Source organism: Sitophilus oryzae, unplaced genomic scaffold (assembly GCF_002938485.1).
Source record: "Sitophilus oryzae breed Bouriz unplaced genomic scaffold, Soryzae_2.0 scaffold_817_pilon_pilon, whole genome shotgun sequence".
Taxonomy (NCBI): Eukaryota; Metazoa; Arthropoda; class Insecta; order Coleoptera; family Curculionidae; genus Sitophilus; species Sitophilus oryzae.
Genome location: NW_022147436.1, coordinates 577,958 through 598,847, shown reverse-complemented (window position 1 = coordinate 598,847; position 20,890 = coordinate 577,958). Strand labels below are relative to the sequence as shown.

The window sequence follows — 20,890 nt, the reverse complement described above, 5'->3', positions numbered from 1 at the left end:
TATTTTGAGTTCAAAATTAAAAAAGATTTTTGTAAAGACAAGAATGACAAAGTTTAAATGAAGAATGTGTTTTTGTTTGATAATATAATGTATGTAAAGCATAACATATACCTATTTGTTCAGTAATTTTTACTGAATAGTGTCGATTATTTATAATACCAAATTAATATCAAATATTTAAGTGATGGCTGAATACAATATGAATAAAATAACAATAAAATTGGTATATTTGCAATACAAAATTAAGTTTTAAGAATAAAGGTGTTACTAAAAATACTAAGAAATTCATATTTCTTTGTTTTAATTGGTCGAATGTTATTTACATTTTATTTAAGAATTATACCGTATCATCGAAAAAAAAATCGGCGTCTAGTTGGCTTGGAAATGAACATCGATGACATTCCCTAAATAATTGTACACATAAAAAAATTAACTAGAATTTTACAATCTTGGAAAATTTGATATTCTTGAACCTTGTTTCTAAATATTCTAAATTTTTTGATTTTCTTGGGATTTAGGTTCGGGAAAAACGCTGATTAAGTTTTCATTTGGTTTTTCATTATTTTTATTTGGTTTAAAAAAAAAACGTTTCGGCTAACATTATAGCCTTCATCAGTGTTGTGTCATATGAAAAAAATAGTGTCGAATATAATCCAAAAAATTACATATAAAATATTCACACCACGCACCACATAATGTTTACTGTGTACTCCATAGTCTCCATAATGAATGTAGATAGTTTTACTGTTAAGAATAATAATTCTAAAAAATATGTGGTCATCTTTTGATAAGTCTATATTAGTTTATTAATTGCAGTAAACATTATGTGATGTGAATATTTCATATGTAATTTTTTGGATTATATTCGACACTATTTTTTTCATATGACACAACACTGATGAAGGCTATAGTTAGCCAAAACGTTTTTTTTTAAACCAAATAAAAATAATGAAACCCAAAAGAAAACTTAAATCAGCGTTTTTCCCCGAACCTAAAAAATCCCAAGAAAATCAAAAATTTTAGAATAATTTTATATATAAAATGCCAGCGATCTTCATTTCATAGCCATCGCTGACGCCTTTTTTAGATGATATTGTATTATTTGTAAATATAATTTTTCGAACATTGATACTTGCAAAATATACATATAAATTTTGTGAATGCAAATAATAATACATCACTATTAGTAGATATTGAATGTTTTTGTTAAATTAGATCGATTTTCAAACCACAAAATTTAAAATATATTTACATTTTACCCAATATCTTATGTAATACATTATTTGTATATTGTAAAACATTTGCTGCATTTGTATGGTTCATAGTTTATTTGCCAAAGTATTTATTACTATAAATAGGTATATATGTTGTAGTTATTAACTGTATATTATGTATATTTCATGTGAACTATACAATTTTTAAAATACAAACCAAAAATCTGAGGAATAATTATGTTTTCCATGTATTCTACAACATATTTATTAATCCGTAGTATCTAACTAGCGTGACGTCATAAATCTCGCCCCAAGGCTGTTCTATTAGAGACGGCATTGTACCAACCATTGAATAAGTAACTAATGATACCAACCGTAAACTAGTATTGGGTAATTTTTATCGATTACTCCGCGACGATCTTTTAATATCGATGTTTCGCATCGATATCACATCACTACGGTCAAGTTTACAAAGCAATGTTACCAACAAAATAAATTCAAAATTTAAATATTTAAAATTAACGATTCTGGGACTGAACAGATATTGGGGAACATTTTGGGGGATTTATAAAAACAAAAGGAGTTTGAATACGTATAATGTAAATACAAATTACTTTGCATTACACCTAAAAGCTACACGAAAGTGATCACAGACCGATATAAATTAACGTGAACACAAGGAAATGACACGCATCGTTTTAGCGACAGTTTCAAATATATTCCATCTGTATTCCATATTATACTGCTTGACCAAAAAAACGATAAAATCAACCACATATGAAGGGTAAGGGGAAAACCGACGATGTCACAAAACCGACTTACGGAGAAAACGATAATTTAATATTATCAAATGCCATGTTAAAGATACAAAAATTTATTACTGTAAACGTTATTATTTGGACATTATTTGTTATATTCAATATAATATATATATATAATATTCAATTACAATTTATGATGTGTTACTTAAAAATTCCATAAAATAGATATCGTCAGTTTTTGCCTTACCCTTCATATACCTATAATAGCAATAATTATAAGAATCTTATCAATGTTAGATCCTTATAATGTAGTATGATCAAAAGTTATAATGAAGTGTACTCTAACCAAGAGAACTGTAAAATATATTGTCTAATTATTTGTCTACTGCGACATAAACTAAAAAATATTGAAAAAAGAGTTATATCTTAACAATAATCCTAAAAATAAATAAAATATTATTTCTTATCTCTATATGTATATTGATTATACATGTAGTTTGTTAAGGAGTTAAAATAATATCAGATAAGATTTCTAAAAATGTTTTGGACTTAAAAGAAATATCCTCAATATTCTGAATAAAATAAAAACAACATTTTGCTGTTTAACGATACCTGCATTATGAATTTTGATCAAAATTTGAATGAAGAGAACTTTAGACAATGACAGATTGAAGTCTTATCTGAAATTACACTAAAATTTAGCTAACTGTGAACATCCAACGCCAGCTTGATCATAAAACTTATTGGTCATACAGAAAAGCGTTTATAATAGCTTTTTTCGGGTTCTTGTTATTACCGATTCTGAACCGTCCTAGAACTCTGCAGCGCATGCGCAAATGAAATAATGTCTTCATATTTTCTTCTGCGCATACGCATCACAGTTCTAGAACGGTTCAGAATCGGTAATAACAAGAACCCGAACAAAGCTAATAAAGCAGGCTTTAGATGATAAAATAGTTTTTATGGCTGTGTCAATGTTGAAAGCCAATTTGATCTTTCGGAATATTTGACAATCTGCAAAATGTTCCAAAATAACATGGTTGATTTGACGAAATTTCCTTTTGATCTGACCTGTATTAGATTAAACGACTGGTGGAAAAATCAAGTTAATCTGTATATAACTTGGCATTCTTGGTACATTTAAAAAAATCAAAAACTCTTGTGAAACTTGTGACAGTGAACAGATTGAGCAAATCGGTTGAACCACCAGTGTCTTAACGTAATATACTCGTTACAGTACAATAATATAGGTATTTATTTTTCTAGGATAGATTATTCTTTAACTAAATCATTATAGTAGGCTGTGATTGCGATTTGCTTGTTGTTGATGAAGTCTTGTTCGATCTCCACTTTTCCTCCAGGTCCAGCACAATGTACTAACTAAAATTAAGTAATATAATAAAATATTATTACATTCTGATATGTAAAAAAAAGATTAGTTTTAATATAGCACAAATTTAAAATCTGTCCAAGAAGGATATCTGTACTTTTTGTCATTTTTTGGATATCATCAAATTTCTTATGTCAAAAAACTCCCAGACACCAATTCTCATCCAAATATTGAAGTTACTTCAGAAATTATTCGGAAAAAATTGAAATAAAAATGAAACTTCTACACCCTGCATCTCCGAAACTAAGTATTTTAAGACATACCTTTATATGAACTTTTTTACTTATTTTTATCTGCAGAATATGCTGCCGAAGTTTCCGGAATACAGTTCGGACCACCCTGTATCTAAATTCTTTTAATCTTTGAAAAGTAGTAAATAAAAAAATGCAAGAAAAAGTATATAATTAGTTAATTTTAAGTAAATTTCATAAATAATCGGTTTACTACACGTATGTACATATATTACATAGTCACTTACTACTTACTAGCGAAAAGTTATTCCATTATTTCTCTCTCATGGTCAGAGATCCCCCCATTGGACAGAACATAATGGTTAAAAATATTACAAAGTTAATTACAATCGGATCTTACCGTATAAGTATTTGAGTTTCGCGGCAAGAAAGCAGCTATATTCTTCGATATACAACTAGCGGCAGCGAACAACTTCGAAAACGAAAAAGGTTGCAGCATGGTTTCCAAGTCATACTCTGGCTCTTTCAGGTAGCTTGGTCCACCCCAAGGTGGACTGAGAAATACTACGTCAGCTTTCAAGGTGTCAGCCAGTTGGAAGAAATCGCCAGTTATGAAGTCGATTTTGTCGGCCACCTGGTACACTTCGGCGTTGTTTCTGGCCAGTTCGATTTTTTTAGGATCGATATCGATTGCTATGACTGCAAAAGGAAAAAAATTAGAGGTAGAGCATTTAATACACATGTTCTCAGACAGGTTATTGCAATTTTTAATTTTTAAATGGTACCCCCCATATTTTTTTACTTCATTTGATAGAAAATGGCATTCTGAAATAGAATGACACATCGTATGTGAATTTTTGACATTTTCGCTTAAAAAATAGTATTTTAAATTTCAATATAGAGTACAATGGCTGTGTTCATAACGACAATTTGATTCGATATACCGAAAATATTTGGTACCTTATTATTAGGTAAAAATTCCTTTTCCAATTATGCTAATGAGCCACCCTCGTTCCATTTGAAAACATTGAGTTATGATTAAAAATATGATTGGGGCATCTTTTAACCGGCCAAGAAACGCAACGAAAAAACATTACAGTATCAAATTTATTTTTCTAATGCTCCTTAATTAAAGATTAGTGGCTTTAACACAGCAATGGCACTGCAGATTGAAGTTTAAATACTATTTTTCTTTAAGCGAAAATATCAAAAGTTGACAGTCTATTCAGAATCTATCAAATCATCTCAAGTCATTTTCTATCAAATAAAGTAAAAAAATATCGAAGGACCATATAGGAAAGAGGACCGATATCGGAAAGTACCATTTCAAAATCAAAAAATGTAGTAATTTCCTGTGAAACAGGAAGTGACCGAAACTAATTGGGTACGTCAATCAATCCTGATTTATGTCACATACTAACATACCAAATATCGTTTATCCGCAAAAATATAAAAGGTATAGAGATGTGCCACTTATGAAAATCAGCCGGTACAAATACAGAGACCACCAATTTAAACTCAATAATTATTAAAATAGTAACATCTATCAAACATTTATTTAAATTAATTATTACCTCTTTTACAAGTCGAAGCAAACTGTATTGAGTTTCCGCCGGCCCCACAAAAAGCGTCTACGATGACGTCACAACTACATCGTTCAGCTGCGTGTTTCGCTACCTTTTCCGGTGTCACAGAGTACCAACTTTCTAAAAATAAAGTACAATTAACGTTAGAATAAACAATCATTAAGTTTGAAAAATGTTTCATTTCGCAACTACGCTACGAAATATTATTGGCGAACTGGTGATAAAATAAAAGATTCGCCACTTTACTTGTAGCACAGAATATCTAGCTACGCAACAGAAAAATACTCGAAATGAAAGAGCTAAAATTGCACAAATAGAATACTAGATGGCGCGACAATGTCATAATCAGAATATAATTAGAAATTTTGAACTTTCGGTTTTGGATCGACGGCTCGTCGACTGCCTTGTAGCTCGGCTAAATATGCACAGTTGCCAGATTCAAAAAGACTTGAATTGGCATCCCATTCTTTTTACTGTGTATAATGCAGTATGTGTTTCTTTCTATTCTTCTTTTCTTGTCAGATACACTTATATTAATTATTCCTTTGGCTATTAAAATAGTTTTAAGTATATTATTACAAAACATATATGTTTTGTAATATATTTTGTTGTATATTTTTAATATACACTACCTTATAATGTTGACTAAAAAAATACCTTTAATTACCTTTAAAATTAATAATATAGAGGGCGATTGATAGTGATATTTATTAATGCTGGAACGTTAGTAATGAAATATAAGTTTAATAATAATGGAAATAATTTATTAAAATGCAGTACAAAAATGTTAACTGACTAAAAAATACTATAATAACAAATTTCTTCCGTTTGCCACGTTATTTATATAGACCTAGGTAGATTTTAAAAAGTGGCACAGGTACAATTAATAATATATTAGTTCGGCATAAAAGTTGCTGTCACGACATCGATCAATAAATTAAAATTCGTAAAATAAATTAAAATTATTAATTAAACAAATCTTTATAAAGAAACGCAAGTATACCAAATTTGGGCCCAATCGAACTCCAGGAAATGATATCATAATAGTGTACTATATTATGGTACAACTTGATATGCTTTAAGGTACCATAATATTGCAATGTCACCGAAGATCCGTAGTATACCAAATTTAAAAACAATCGAACGCCATGAAATGGTATCGTAATATGGTACTATATTACGGTACCACTTTATATACATCATAGTACAATCATATTACAATGTAGATGAGAGCTGTAAGAAAACGATCGTTCTGTACTTTTATAGCATATTTTATAGTTAAATACTGTATCAAAGTCGGCTCTATTCACTTAACTAGTTCTTTTGTGATAAGTAAAAGTTAGTGTTTTATAAAATCGCGACTTTTATTTACTGCGAACCGTGTACTCGGTATAAGACGGGTAGTTTTATATCGTTGCACCTGAACAACATCTATTTTGTTTTTTCCAACTATGCAACTGCATAAATTACTATTATTTAAGCTATTTGTTAAAAATTTATTATTTAACTATTTTTACTTTTTATAACACAAGAAATATATAATGATTCCCTGTTTTTTTCCCAGGTAAGATTTCGACAGACGGTGACAGAAGAAAAGCAGATGACGGCCCATACAAATCTATTTACTTTACTAAAAAAAGTTTCTAATATTTTTTAAGTTAACTATGGATGGGTTTAAATATAAATCCGTTATGCGTCGTCTCTTGTTGTTTTTAACCAATTTTATTGGTATATTTCAAAAATGACAGATCATATTTCAATTTTATTGGTTTGACGGAACGATGAACGACAAACGGACGCCGATGCGTATGAACTCGCCTTTAGATTTTTAAGGCTTTTCAAAGTCTTGCCAAATTATAGGTTATAATTTTGTATCGACTTATGTCAAATATCTGCGTTTTGGAAGATGATGCATTTACTGTCCTCCATTCACGCAGTTGTGCAGCTCTTAACTGTTCAAGAACGCGATACTCTCACTCCATTCAATTGAGTCATAAAATTCAGAACTGTGTCAGAACGCCACAGGCTATCGCGCACAGAACCGTTCTCGCGTAGCCCAGGGCGTAAAGCTCTAGAACTTGAAGTTCGTGAATGGAGGACAGCAATTTTGAATCGTGTGTTTTGTATCTTTTGAAGTCAAGTGAAGGAAAAATCGAAGGAAAATTAACTGTAGACCCAGAGCACAGTTTATAGTTAATATTCGCTTCCCAGGCAGAAAGTCTTATACCCCAATAAAGTTTGATTACCATCTCGTCGTAGATAAGTGCATCTCGTATATGGTACAAGGATCGAACTAAACATATACTACTGGAGTAGCTGTAAAATATCGACATCATACGATAGGTAAATAATAGATTTTAGTACTGCAGAAAAATAATGTCAAAAGGTACTGGTTTAAAAAAATTAAGATTAAAGTTAATTAATCAACCTTTAAGGTATAAAATTTGGTAAGTGTTATTATTAATAAAATAGTTCGTTTTATTTATGTTGTTTTATTTATTCCTGTGGAATATTACAAATTTGTATTTGTACATAAGTTATATTGATAAATATAATAATAAATGCAAAAAGTTTCTTGAAGCTTGAAAGTAAGGAATAGTTCTTTTTTATATTTTTTTGGTATGTGGTGCTTGGTTCTTGTTTGTTTTGTATCGTATGATCGAATAAAAACGGCGTTAGCGATGGCTTTGAAACGAAGATCGCTGTCATTTTAAATGTAAAATTATATGGGAAATGTCATCGATCGTCATTTCCAATCCAACTGGACGCCGTTTTTTTTCGATCATACGGTATTAACACATACCGTTTTTTTTTTCTCAATATTTTGAAGTAACCACTTATCAGTCAAATTTTAAATTATATTAATTTCCTGCTATGCGTTCCAGTTGTACCAACTTATTTCTTTGTAAAATAAAATAAACTACTTTGAAATTAAAACGACAGACACATCTATCACTGTCAAGGATCTTGTCGTTGGACAGACTATATATTATATCTGTATTATCTATTCTAATTGTAATTTTTGTGAAATGCCTCTGGTGTATATGAAATAAATAAAAAAATAAGGGAAACAAGTACATAAAATGATATCTTACCTTCGTCCAATTTGATCCCTTCGTCAAACCGACTGAACAAGGAAAACCTCCTCGACCAATATTTCTTTATCTTTTGACAGGCCTTCACCTCCGGCGGATACATCACCTTTTTCTTCTTCATCTTTTTCCGTTTCCTTTTCTGCGTCGCAGGCGCAGGAATCTCCTCCACCTTCTCTACCACCTCCGTATCGGACCTGTCATCCTCCGAGTTGTCGCTCAACACTGACAGTATCACGTCGTTGGCCTGTTCCTCGACCGAAACGTCATGTCGTAAACCCTCAGAGGGCGGGATCGGTTCGCCGTCCTCGTCGAAATACACGTGTCTCGCTTCCTTGGAGAACTTCAGGTGTTTGTTTTGATGCCTGATGTGCTTGGTACGGTACTCGACTTCGCCGGTCATGTGTTCGTCGGAACCTTCGGAAAATTCAGCCATTATTAGGTTCATGGCGGCCTTGATTTTCTGTCTTCCCGATTCGAAAGATGGCATCTTTGTAAGGCTGGAAAATGAGTTAAAGCGAAATTAAAATCGCCAAAAAATATTTATATGGTAACAATTAATTCAATTTAGATAGGAAAGGTTTATACAGGGTGGTTCATCGAAAACGTTCCGCAAGGCATAACGGCCAGAGTAATTTTTTTTTCAGAAAATTCAAAAACACGTCAATTTTGTTTGTGAGGGGGACAACTTTTGCCCCAAAAATGATTGCAAAATTTTCAACCCTCTAAGCGGGGGTGCCATCCCCCAGCTTTTTTTAAATGGGAAGGGGGGTCAAGTGGCACCTCAATGAAAAGAGCTTTCTATTCTCTATATTTCCCCGTTTCGTTTTTGAAAATCGGTCGAGTAATTGAGAAAATATGAAGGATTGAAATTTGAAAAGTTTATTTAAACATTTATCAGAGTAAATGATAAGGATAAGTTCCTTCGACCAATTTGCTGTTTTTTCTTATTATTTCTAGATATTTACGCATTTTTCACTTGCCACAAGGTTGAACGATCAGGTGCGGTCGTTGCTAGATAGCTGTTCTGTGACTTGTGCGTTGAAGTTCTTCTCAATATCGTTAAACTTTTTAACAATTATGGTGTACTCACTTGCAGAAAAAGTGGAAATAATCGAACTTTATTTTATAAATAATGAATGTATTGGGTTGCGCACATATTCAATGAACGCTATCCTGACAAACACCTTTATGGCAAAATTGTTCGCGAGTTAGTAACAAAAGTTTGCGAAACTGGTTCCGTTATGAATAAAAAGAGGCAAAAAGGGAAAATCCTGTAGTAAATGAAGCTATGGAGGTATTCGTATTGGGCCAAGTTGCCATGGATAGTACGCTGAGTACAGGAAAATTAGCCAATGAGACCGGCGTGAATCGTACAAGTGTCCACAGGATATTAAAAAAACACAAGTTCCACCAGTACAAAATTCAGTTGGTACAAGAACTTAACGAAGACGATTTTGATCGTCGCTTGCAATTTTGTGAAACTATGAGTGGCGAATGATAATAATTTCCTATTTAATGTGTGTTTTTCGGATGAGTTTCTTTTTGAACAGTGTAGTTAATCGGCACAGCTGTCGGTACTGGGCTGAGGACAATCCCAGGGTTTTTCACGAGGTGCACACACAAAACCCTCAGAAATTGAACGTGTGGGCTGGTATTTTTGGAAATCCTATTGTAGGTCAGTTTAACGATATTGAGAAGAACTTCAACGCACAAGTCACAGAACAGCTATCTATCGCACATGATTGTTCAACCTTATGGCAAGTGAAAAAATGCGTAAACATCTAGAAATAATAAGAAAAAACAGCAAATTAGTCGAAGGAACTTATCCTTATCATTTTCTCTGATAAATGTTTAAATAAATTTTTCAAATTTCAATCCTTCATATTTTCTCAATGACTCGACCGATTTTCAAAAACGAAGCGGGAAAGTATAGAGAATAGAGGTATAGAAGAGAGAGAGAGAGAGAGAGAGAGAGAGAGAGAGAGAGTCTCTCCAAAAAAATCTTGTAGACATATCTGTTTTAAAAAAGTAGAGTGTTCTCGAATGGTTGAATTTAAATATTTTAAATAGTTTTTTTCGTTATTCTTCGTATTTTTTTTTTGGTTCCGACGACGGAAAGAGATAAACTTTCTGAAACGTTAGGCATTTTTTCTCAGAAGTGTTTACAAAAAAATTACAAACTATTTTATTTTGTAGATTTTTTTTGCAGTGCAGTGGCGAAATACTCATATAGGATTTTTTTCTACTAGAGAATGTTCAAACTAGACTTACTTTTATCAAATTATAGGAAAACATTTAAAACCACAGGTTATATTATATTGAAATAAATTACTTATGGACTTTTAACTGTGACGCTAAGGCGTAGACTGTCTCTTTAGAGTGGCCGCAGCCAAAGAAAAAGCCTGGAGCGGAACCGCATAGCGCCCGCCCCTTGCTTGTGATTCGACGGTTTGGTTATCCATGAGCGCGAGCTTAGAAACTTTTATTCTAGCACTATAAAATAATGTTACGTTTTTCGTCGGTTCCGTGTGGATAGAAAGTCACAATTTATTTAACACTAATGAACAAAAATAATAACGATAAAAGACTTATAGAACTATTTACAAACGATTTATAACTAAGAATTTATTTTGAATTTTAGCGCGTCAACTGTATATTTATAACTGCCCTCTCTAGGCCACTGCCGCCGGCTTTTATACCTACAGCAAAAGAAATCTAGAATAGTCCATAGATCGTTAGGCGCATAGAGAAGGTTTTCGAATGTTCTCGAATGTTCTAGTCCATTCTAGTGGGTCTCGATTCTTCTCGAACGAATGAATCATTGCGGTGTCTATGCGATGTTAAGGTCATCCGAGGGCGGGCCATATTGTGAGGTTAGGTCGAGTCCACACCGGCTCGCAACAATAATATTTCCAATTATTTCACGCGGCACTCTCTAATGTCGAGGAGGCGTGTGCCCGGCAAAATGATGATGACGCTCCTGGCTCCTTTCAGGGTTGCCAACCATAGGGTAATTTCCGCTAATACACAGTCCAAATTTATTACCGTACGTAAAAGTCAGGATTTTGTTTTATTTTGTGGCCAACAGTACTTATTAATAGAGTAAATGTAATTAATTTCATTACGAGAGCCATCTATGAATGAGAAGAAGTACTACACTTAGCTGGGAACTGTATTTCGTAAGTACAGTGTGTAAGCTGTGGTGTACAAGATATGGTGAATAGAATGATCAAAACCCAGCTTTATAAGAATAAGAAATGTACACCTGCTTCTGGTACTTTATCTCAAAATGTAGATGGTCACGAGTCCCCTGATGCGGAAGACGACATTAGTTTAGATGATTAAATGTTTATAATTTTTTAAATTAAATTTATAATTGTTTTACTGATTTATATTTTTTTTTATAATAAATTTTTCTATTAGCATACAGGGTGAATCTTAAATAAGGGTAAATATTTTTAGGGGTAGTATATTTTGACCCCAGAAACACATCTATGAGCTATTTTTCATAAAAAAAAAATTGAAGTTTTTTTAAATTTTTAGTTAAAAAGTAAAAGTCAGGATTTTGTTTTATTTTGTGGCCAACAGTACTTATTAATAGAGTAAATGTATTTCGTAAGTACAGTGTGTAAGCTCTTACGTATCTTGATAATAATACGTATCTTGATAATAATGGCATATAATTTTATCAAATTATGAAAAAACCTTTTCAGCACACGTTATTGTTAAAAAACACCTGAAAACTCTCTTTGCTCACAGAAAATGAAAAAAAGAAAGTCGTAAAATTACTGATGGCCTTTTTTGTATTTACCACGTTGTTCAAAAAGACTGTTAAGCCCTGGCCTTCGACCTGTCGTCATGACTTGCAAACAATGCTACTAATATGCAACTAATATAATTTACTTACGTTGCACCACCTTCTCCATCTCTAGACACCTTGCTCGACTTCTGTCCACTTCCGAAAGCGGCAGGCAACCCCATCGCTTCCATCGCTAACGTTTCGTCCTGATCCTGATTCTCTTCCTCAGTCATCTTCAAACCTTCAATCAAGTCGCCCAATGTTACGACCGTTTCCGAATCGCTACCTTTATCTTCCCTTGCTTCGATCTCCCGCGCTAGGAACTGGTTATAGTGGAACAAGTACTCTTTTTCGTAGTGATCCCTCCACAGCTCGTTCCACTGGTGCTGGTAGTCCTCTTCCGAGGGTTCAGAATTATCTGAACTTGGAACTGAGCTGACGGTTGATATGCTGTCTGAACTCGAACTGTGAACGAACTCCAAAGAGCTGACTGTCAGTCGAGTGACGTTGGTCATAGAATCCACCGTTCTGTGGGTAGAAATAAAAACAGAATAACAGTAACAGTTCCATTCACAAGTAGCACACTACAACATTGTAGCATTTTTGATACATATGTTTCGTAACATAAATAGCTTTTTGTTTCGAAACATTTTACCAAAATATGGTTTCGCTACATAAGCTATAACAATAAAGATCTTAGTGTTACAAATTTTTCGAAACTTTTAAGAAACAGATGTGGCTCACATTTACAGATTTCGTACCCGTTTTGTGCCTGAAATGTTTACATAATATATTTGATATTCTGTCAAATATGAGAACATAACTGTAGTTTAATTGTTTGGATTTTGTTCTGCAGTTTTTGCATTTAAGCATTCTTCCAGTTTTTATAGTCCTAGAATTAAAAAAGCAGAAGGAAGGACATATAGTGAGTACAAATACAAATATTTTTCTTATGCGATTTTATAATTATTTATTATATGCATTATAGAGATGATTTTGTTTTAGGATTAAATGTAATAACAGCTACTACTCATGACCAACAGGAGACCAGAAACAAGAAAAATGTTACCAGCAAACGTTTTTTTTCTCTTTTTTCCACAATGAAATATATATTTTTATGTTTTAATTGTGTTATAATAAGCTCTCTAATAAGTAAATAAAAATGTTTTAATTATTTTGATCAGAAGTTTTGATTGGCGTTGTTGACAGGTGACTAGTTCGAAATTTCTACACAGATAGCGCTAAATCAAAACATTTTGGAAACAGGGTTTACATTTATTGTCGATTCATTTTCGAAACACAAGTTTCTCTCTTTTTAGACACAAATATGATATAATATAGACAATTTTTTGTGTCCGCCATTTGAGTTTTGTCCATTACTTTACGATACATACCTGTGGGACTTGCTGCTGGTGTGCGAGCCGCAACGAGAGCTCAGGAGTCGTTCTGCTTCTGTCTCGCAATCGAGACTTATGGGTGAGAGAGGGTTCCAACCTTCCGATACGTCACCGGATATTTTTTCGTCGTCGCTGGTCGATAGAAATCTAGTCAGTATCGGTATTCTGGCGGACTTTTCGGAGTCGCTCTTAGTGACCGACTCGGAAATGAGGTTCCTGAGGTCTTTCTTTTCGAACGAAAAACGGTCAGGCCTGAAAAAAATATTTATTTAAACTATTCGGTCTAAAATCGGTAATTAGTATTTGTAAAAAGAACAGAATAAGTGGAAATACAAAAATGGCAAATTTAGGAAAATATCTGAAGACATTTTGATAATTAAATTATGAAAAGGCGGCAATTTTGAGCATGCCCAATCCTTTTGAAAAAATCCTAATAATTAAACCTTGCTCCCTGTAATACGACCGCTCCTAGGCGCCACCTACACGTTTTTAACTGTTTTGAAGGGTAATAACTTTTCGTCTGTATCTGTATAAAACTACTTGGTAAAAAATATACATTTCCGCTATTTTTTACGTACAAAATGTCTCTTGGTAAAAATCATAGAACACTACATAAACACAAAAACATTTCAGCAAAAAAAAAGTTCAGGTTACATAACAGCATCAAAAGGTAAAGGTGCAATATTTTATATGTCATCCACTATACATTAATGATTAAGTTATCTTGATAAGATATTGATAAGATAACATGTCAACTTCTCAATGTTTTTGTGAAAAACCGTGAAACTTTTGTGAAAACCATGAACACAATCACACCATAAACTATTTAATTCGCATTTCTCACCAAGAAACACGTTGTCTTTAGTACCAATACCACGTTGTCTTCTAGCAAGCCAATAGAATGTGGAGTACCACAAGGCTCAGTACTAGGCCCAATTTTGTTTCTTCTTTTTATTAACGACATTGCTAACATAAACATCAGTGGCAAAATATGTCTTTTTGCGGACGACGCTAGCTTCACTTGGAGCAACAAGGACATTTGCATTAAGGTCTGTTTCTAAGGAGCTTAACTTGTCAGTGGCTAGAACTGTTTATTATGCACTTTTTGAGTCGCACCTCAGGTATGCCCTTCCATTCTGGGGTACGTGTTGTGCGACTCAATTTGACCGCATTTTCAAGCTCCAGAAGAGAGCTGTTCGATATTCACTGGGACTAAACAGCAGAACTCATTGCCGGGACTTTTTTGAAAAATTAAAAATATTGACTCTTCCTTCCTTATTTATATTTGAATCCGTTTGCCTAATACGTAAACATGTATCAGCTTCTCAAGAAAGGCCATCTCACACTAAACTTATCCACTCAGGAACGCGGAGCAAGATCTTTATCTACCTACCCCACGCTCAGAGTTAGTTAAAAGTTCAATATTATACAACTCGAAAAAAATGCACAATCACCTGCCATTTGAAATGAAATCCATAACATCATTTTTTTCATTTCGCAGAGCATTGAACTCTTATTTACTAGACAAGGCTTTCTACGCCGTAAATGAATTATATTTGAATTGAAAATCGAATTTGATCTTGAAAACACTGGGCTAATGTTTGATATTGCTATATTTACTAATGACATCGAAATTAATTTATTTAGAGGTCATCGATATTTTGCTATAAACTGGCTAAATATTTTTGAATATTATTTTAATTTTTTTATTCTTTGACATTGTAAATATTTATAAATGTTTATTTTAACAATAAGACTGACAATATTATTTGTATAATGTTTTGTATTATCTTTTGTTTGTTTGTTTGTGTACCTTGTTTTTTTTTACTTTATTTGTTAGTTTACCTTTGTCTACAAATTGAAAAATTTTTTGACAATAAAGGCTTTTATTTATTTATTTAAACAATATTACTGCTTACATAAAATCAAAGGTTGAACTGGTGATACATTTCTTGCTAGAACTTCTATCTTTTTTGTACAACAGTTCTAGGGAAGGTATTATTTCAGCACGTGTGTGCACTAAAAGAGGATACAACTTAGAAAAAGAATATCTAAATCTGGCATATCATATAACCTAACTAACTTTTCAAACTCGAATTTAAGGTTTTGTATTCAAAATTTTAGCCACGCACATTGCTCAATTAGAAAAAGCACGTTTCTCAAAGCTAAATCTTGGAAAAATATGCCGAAATATTAACTTGACTTTATAATTTTTAACAAAATAGTTATTCCTGTGATAAGAAGCTGTATATTTCTGAGCCGTAGAGCGACACGTGCGCCTCTAACGACGATTTTCAAACTTCATTTTACTTCATTTGCTTCTCGGTATAATATCGACCCCGAATACTAAATGCATGACGACATCAAAACTACCACTAAGATGCAAACTGGAAGTCGAGGGCAAAGTTATCCAGCAAGAAATGAAGTTTAAGTATCTAGGCATAGAAATCTCCGGATATGATGGTAGAGGCGGAGGTGCGAGAACGAACAACGAAAGCAACCAGAATAGCAGGATGCTTGAATGACACAATATGGGAAATAAAAACATTGAGTTGGAAACTAAAGCAAGAATTTACAAGGCAATGGTACGACCAATAATAACATATACTGTAGAAACTCTACCTGATACAGCGAAAACTAAACAACTACTAGAGACAACCGAAATGAGAGTACTACGCAGAATAGCTGGAAAGACGCTTCTGGACAGGGAGAGAAATGAAAGCATAAGAAGAGCATGCAAGGTGGAAAAAGTAAATGAGTGGGTACTCAGCAGAAAGAAAGAATGAAACGAGTATATCAGCAGAATGGACAACAGAAGAATAGTGAGAGTTGCATGCGACAAATCACCGCTAGGTCGCACAAGCTTAGGACGTCCACGAAAACGATGGAGCGACAACTTGTCAGTCTAACCGGTAGAGACGACGAAACCAAACAGGCGATTCGCCTAGTATGAAGAAGGGAGAGAAAGAAGATTTACTTCATACTTTATGAAATCTGAGTCCAAAATGTTTGTATTGCGATTTAAATCATCTTTTTAGCCTCCGTGGTTGTGCCAAAACAAACCAATGTATATAGTTCGTCTATCTTTTATACATATCTTTGGCATTTATAGATAGAAAAAAAAAATAATTTCTTATTCAATGCACTATAAGAAAATTATTTTTTTTTATATGAATTTGTAGTAAGTGAAGATAGCTTTGATGTCTAGTGGCGACATCTCCATAAGAATGACCTATAGTAACTTTTTTATCAAACATAAAATCTTACCTGGATTCAGGTTGGCTCCCGCTAGCGTCTTCGAGGGGTGATTCCCCGGTATTTCCGTAGTTTAAGTAACTGGGATTGATAAAGGCGCTGTATTTAGTTATCCACGATTCCCATATTAGTTTTTCACCTAAAACAAGCATTATGTAACAGCTTATTAAAAATTGATAAAGCTTTTGTCTTTAGTTATACATAAGTACAAATTATACCTATGTATTCTTCATTTAATTTGAATTCTTTGGGCTCGCAATATACAAAAGAATATACAAATACATTACATATCAAATTTTATATGTAAATTTATATGGAAAATGTCTTCAATCGTGATTTCCCAGCCAAGTAGAGGCCGTTTTTTTTTCGATCACACGGTAGATGGCTAGTCAAAATACAAGAACGTTTCAACTATTCTGCAATCGTTTCAACTATTCTGCAATCGTTTTCAACTAAAATATATTCAACGAGCCAGGGAAGATTTCGACAAACGACATCCATAAAAATGACAGAAAATTACAATTTACCTACGAATTAAACTAACAGACACAACTGTCACTGTCATGCCACCCAACATACCTATTCTCATTCTAAACCAATCATCTTTGCCTTCAACTTACCATGCTCAGCCCAAAATTTCTGCCAATGAGTGTCACTGTCTTCGGATCGGCCTTTTTCTGACAAATCGGTACCGCTGTCGGATATGTGCAACTCCTTGAGCAACGTGGTAGGTTCACTGGGTTCTTTGACGTCTCTCAAACTATCGTGTTCGTCCGTAGACAGATTGTCAGTATGGGAAGCGCTGTAGTAGCAACTTAAATTTTCGTGATCGGCCTTAAAATAAAGCTGTATTAAATCTAATAGATTAATAGTGGCCTTTGTGGCGGGTACATTTCTTGGAGAAAGCTGTGCCGAGTTTTTTTCAAGAATTGAACCCCCCAATTGATTATTTTACCCAGGCTTATTTCAAGAAATGCATATACTGATATACTACTTGCCAAAAATATTCAAATATTAACGTTCCAATTTTAAAAACTAGTGGAAAAGAATATTTAATCTTCTTCCAAAAATCTACGTTTAAAGTGAATAGCAAACGAGATAAGTTTTTTTCAGTCTGCTGTAAAACTGCTTTGAGATTATGCCTGGTGGATGTTATTTATTACGAAACATTTGAAAATGAATAGTAATACTCGAATCTCGAATAAAAAATGGAAGTATTTTATGCATTTCAATTGATTTCAAAAAATTCCGACCGCAGCGCTGTATACGGCAGAAATCAGAAATTTTCGCTATGTATTTTACGCCGTCCCGGTTACTGTTTATGATTGATTGCATATTTGCAATATTAATGGTATACTTTTTTTAATCAACTAGTGATTAAATGTTTATGGACATCTTCTAAAATTATAATTATGTACCTTTGAAAAATTTCGTTATAACCAAAATAGCCCCAATTATTACCCAGAAAGCTACGGTAGGTAGTTGAACTCATCTAAGAAGTTTTTTTAGCTGGAATAATAAATTATAATACAAGTTAGACCTTCTGAAGATATCAAAATATTTCCTTTTTTATTTTTATTTTTAGAATTTTCACAAATTATACTTCCTGACACTTTTAGAATAATTATACCGGGTGCGTCTCAAAAGTGGCTCACCCTTATAACTTTTTTATTTTTTCAGATAAAAAAACGAGATTTAGTATGTTAGTATATGACATAAATTGGGATTGATTGACGTATTCAACTGTTTTCGGTCACTTCCTGTTTCACCGGAAATGACTACAACTTTTAATTTTTAAATGGCACCCTCTGAATTTTTTTACTTTATTCGATAGAAAATGACATTCTGAATCGAATGACATATCATATATCAACTTTTGACATATTCGCTCAAAAACAAATTGCATTTTAAATTTCAATCTAGGGTGCCATGGCTGTGTTGAAAACACTAATTTTTAATCAAGGAGCCTTGGAAAAATATATTTGATAGTCTAATGTTTTTAGTGTCTTGTCCTGGCATGTTAAAAGATGCCCAAATCGTATTTTGAATCATATCTCAATTTTTTCAAATGGAACGAGGGTGGCTCATTAGCATATTTAGAAAAAGAATTTTTTTACGAATAATCTGATACCACACACTTGGTATTTCGAGTCAAATTTTCGTTATGAACCGCAGGTTACAATGTCAAATAAACCATATGCGAAAATGTCAAAAGTTGACATATGATATGTCATTCTATTCAGAGTGTCATTTTCTATCGAATAAAGTAAAAAAATACCGAGGGTGCCATTTAAAAATCAAAAGTTGTAGCCATTTCCGGTGAAACCGGAAGTGACCGAAAACAATTGAATATGTCAATCAATACAGATTTATGTCATATACTAACATACCAAATCTCGTTGTTTTATCTGAAAAAATAAAAAAGTTATAGGGGTGAGCCACTTTTGAGACGCACCCGGTATAATAAATTTTTCGTATAATCGCTATTTAAACCCGTGTATTTGCTAATATCAGTTGTTTACGATATTCTCCGATAGTGGCAGCACCGGTAGAGAATGTACCAAGCCTATACAGCTTTCATCTAGATTATTTCCTATTACCTAATTTACACTTTTTGTCTACAACGCAATATTAAATAAAATAAATACAAGTTTGAATTACACACATTTATTTCTCGCATGTTTAAGAGTGCAGATTTTTTATCATTGGCTAGTTTGTTGACCAATTTTGAAATTCAATATAAAACAAATAAGCTATACTTACTTCAACTCTATGAATAGGAACATGTTCATCTTCTTGTACCCCTTGGTACTTTTCTGATTGAGCATTGTAAATTACACTACTGTTTCTATTAGTTTCAGCAGTCAACTAGATAAAAGAAATAGTTATTTTTAAACAAGCTCAGCAATTTCATAAATAATTTACCTCTATTTCACCGTCACTTGAAGATTTCGTAACCTCCTCTTTGTATTCAATTGGCAAAACACATTGAACACTCTTGTTTCTAAAAACGTTTAATTTTATTCATACTCTTCTCTGGTCTTTACAGCGATGAAGATTATTGAGATATGATTAAACTAAAGGTAAATTTGATTAAGGTTTACCGAATTTTAATTTTACCCTTTTTAAAATATTTACGTTTTTGTCAAAATTGTCGTTTTGTTAAAATTGTTAGTGTATTTTAATGCTTCATTTTTCTAGGCGTATTTAAGTTTTTAACACCAAATATTGCACTGAAGTTTCCCTACTTACTAAATTTTGTGTTGCAATAATAAAAATTATACTACCTTATACAGAGTGTCTAAAAATTTATTTTAAATAATTACCAGCTTTAAACAGCAATAACTTCTTTAATTTAAATGGAACACCCTGTGTATTTTACGAGAAGCAGATGCACAATTTAATTGTATATCAAATTGTAGTATACCATTTTTTAACTATCTCTTCAAGTTTTCGTAAAAAATGCATTTTCTTATAATTTAGACCTCATTTATCAATATACCCATGAAATATTGACATTTTAGATTATTTTTAAAGATGTAACAAATTTTCGAAGAGTACAGATACTAATATACACAGATACAGGTGGATATAATTTTTTATTCTTAATCTAAGGATATAATTCGTTTATTTTTTTTAATTAAAAAATTAAAAAATATATTTAAATGCTTGTTAAAGAGGACGAAGTAAAATGGTCCCAGTATTCAAACTACATTAATTGACTGTTTGGGTTGATTAATAATAATTGCTCCAAATAATAAAAAACTGAATTTTGTATGTGTACAATGGGGTAAAAAGTAACACCTTATAAATTTTATTTCATTTTTGTGACTAATGTTCATTTTCATAACTTATTATATTCATTCCTGATTCAAATCCACATTTATTTAGAATAATTTTTAACTAAAACAATCAAATATGTAAATAATTAACTAATTTTTGGGCGGAAATAATGGTGGTATATTAATTGTATTAATAATTAATAATATTAATAGTCTAAGAGCTAGCAACGTTTTCGAGAATGTATTTTAAGACGTCTGGCTCTTTGATATATGTTTTACTATGCTCTCTGGAACAGCATGCGGCCCGCCTGGCTGCCGATACCCGTTGCGTTCACCCAACTTGCGATACCCAACTGCGCATCGGAAGAAGATCCTATATTTTTTATTAATTTAGTCCTATAAATTCTAGTATTGAATATA

General features: G+C 32.6%; 1 protein-coding gene across 1 annotated transcript in view; it reads right to left on the bottom strand.

Moving 5' to 3' along the window:
* Window positions 1-1,794: 1,794 nt before the first annotated feature.
* LOC115889654 (trimethylguanosine synthase) overlaps window positions 1,795-20,890 on the bottom strand; it is a 28,426-nt gene continuing 9,330 nt past the window's right edge. Inside the window, exons 2-11 of the mRNA XM_030909711.1 lie at window positions 19,614-19,692; window positions 19,452-19,556; window positions 17,309-17,522; window positions 16,701-16,827; window positions 13,431-13,685; window positions 12,145-12,564; window positions 8,238-8,734; window positions 5,131-5,262; window positions 3,957-4,255; window positions 1,795-3,355 (exon numbers count right to left, since the gene is read on the bottom strand). Coding sequence (XP_030765571.1) covers window positions 3,248-3,355; window positions 3,957-4,255; window positions 5,131-5,262; window positions 8,238-8,734; window positions 12,145-12,564; window positions 13,431-13,685; window positions 16,701-16,827; window positions 17,309-17,522; window positions 19,452-19,556; window positions 19,614-19,692 — 2,236 coding nt within the window. The 3' untranslated portion in view covers window positions 1,795-3,247. The remainder of the gene's footprint in view (window positions 3,356-3,956; window positions 4,256-5,130; window positions 5,263-8,237; window positions 8,735-12,144; window positions 12,565-13,430; window positions 13,686-16,700; window positions 16,828-17,308; window positions 17,523-19,451; window positions 19,557-19,613; window positions 19,693-20,890) is intronic.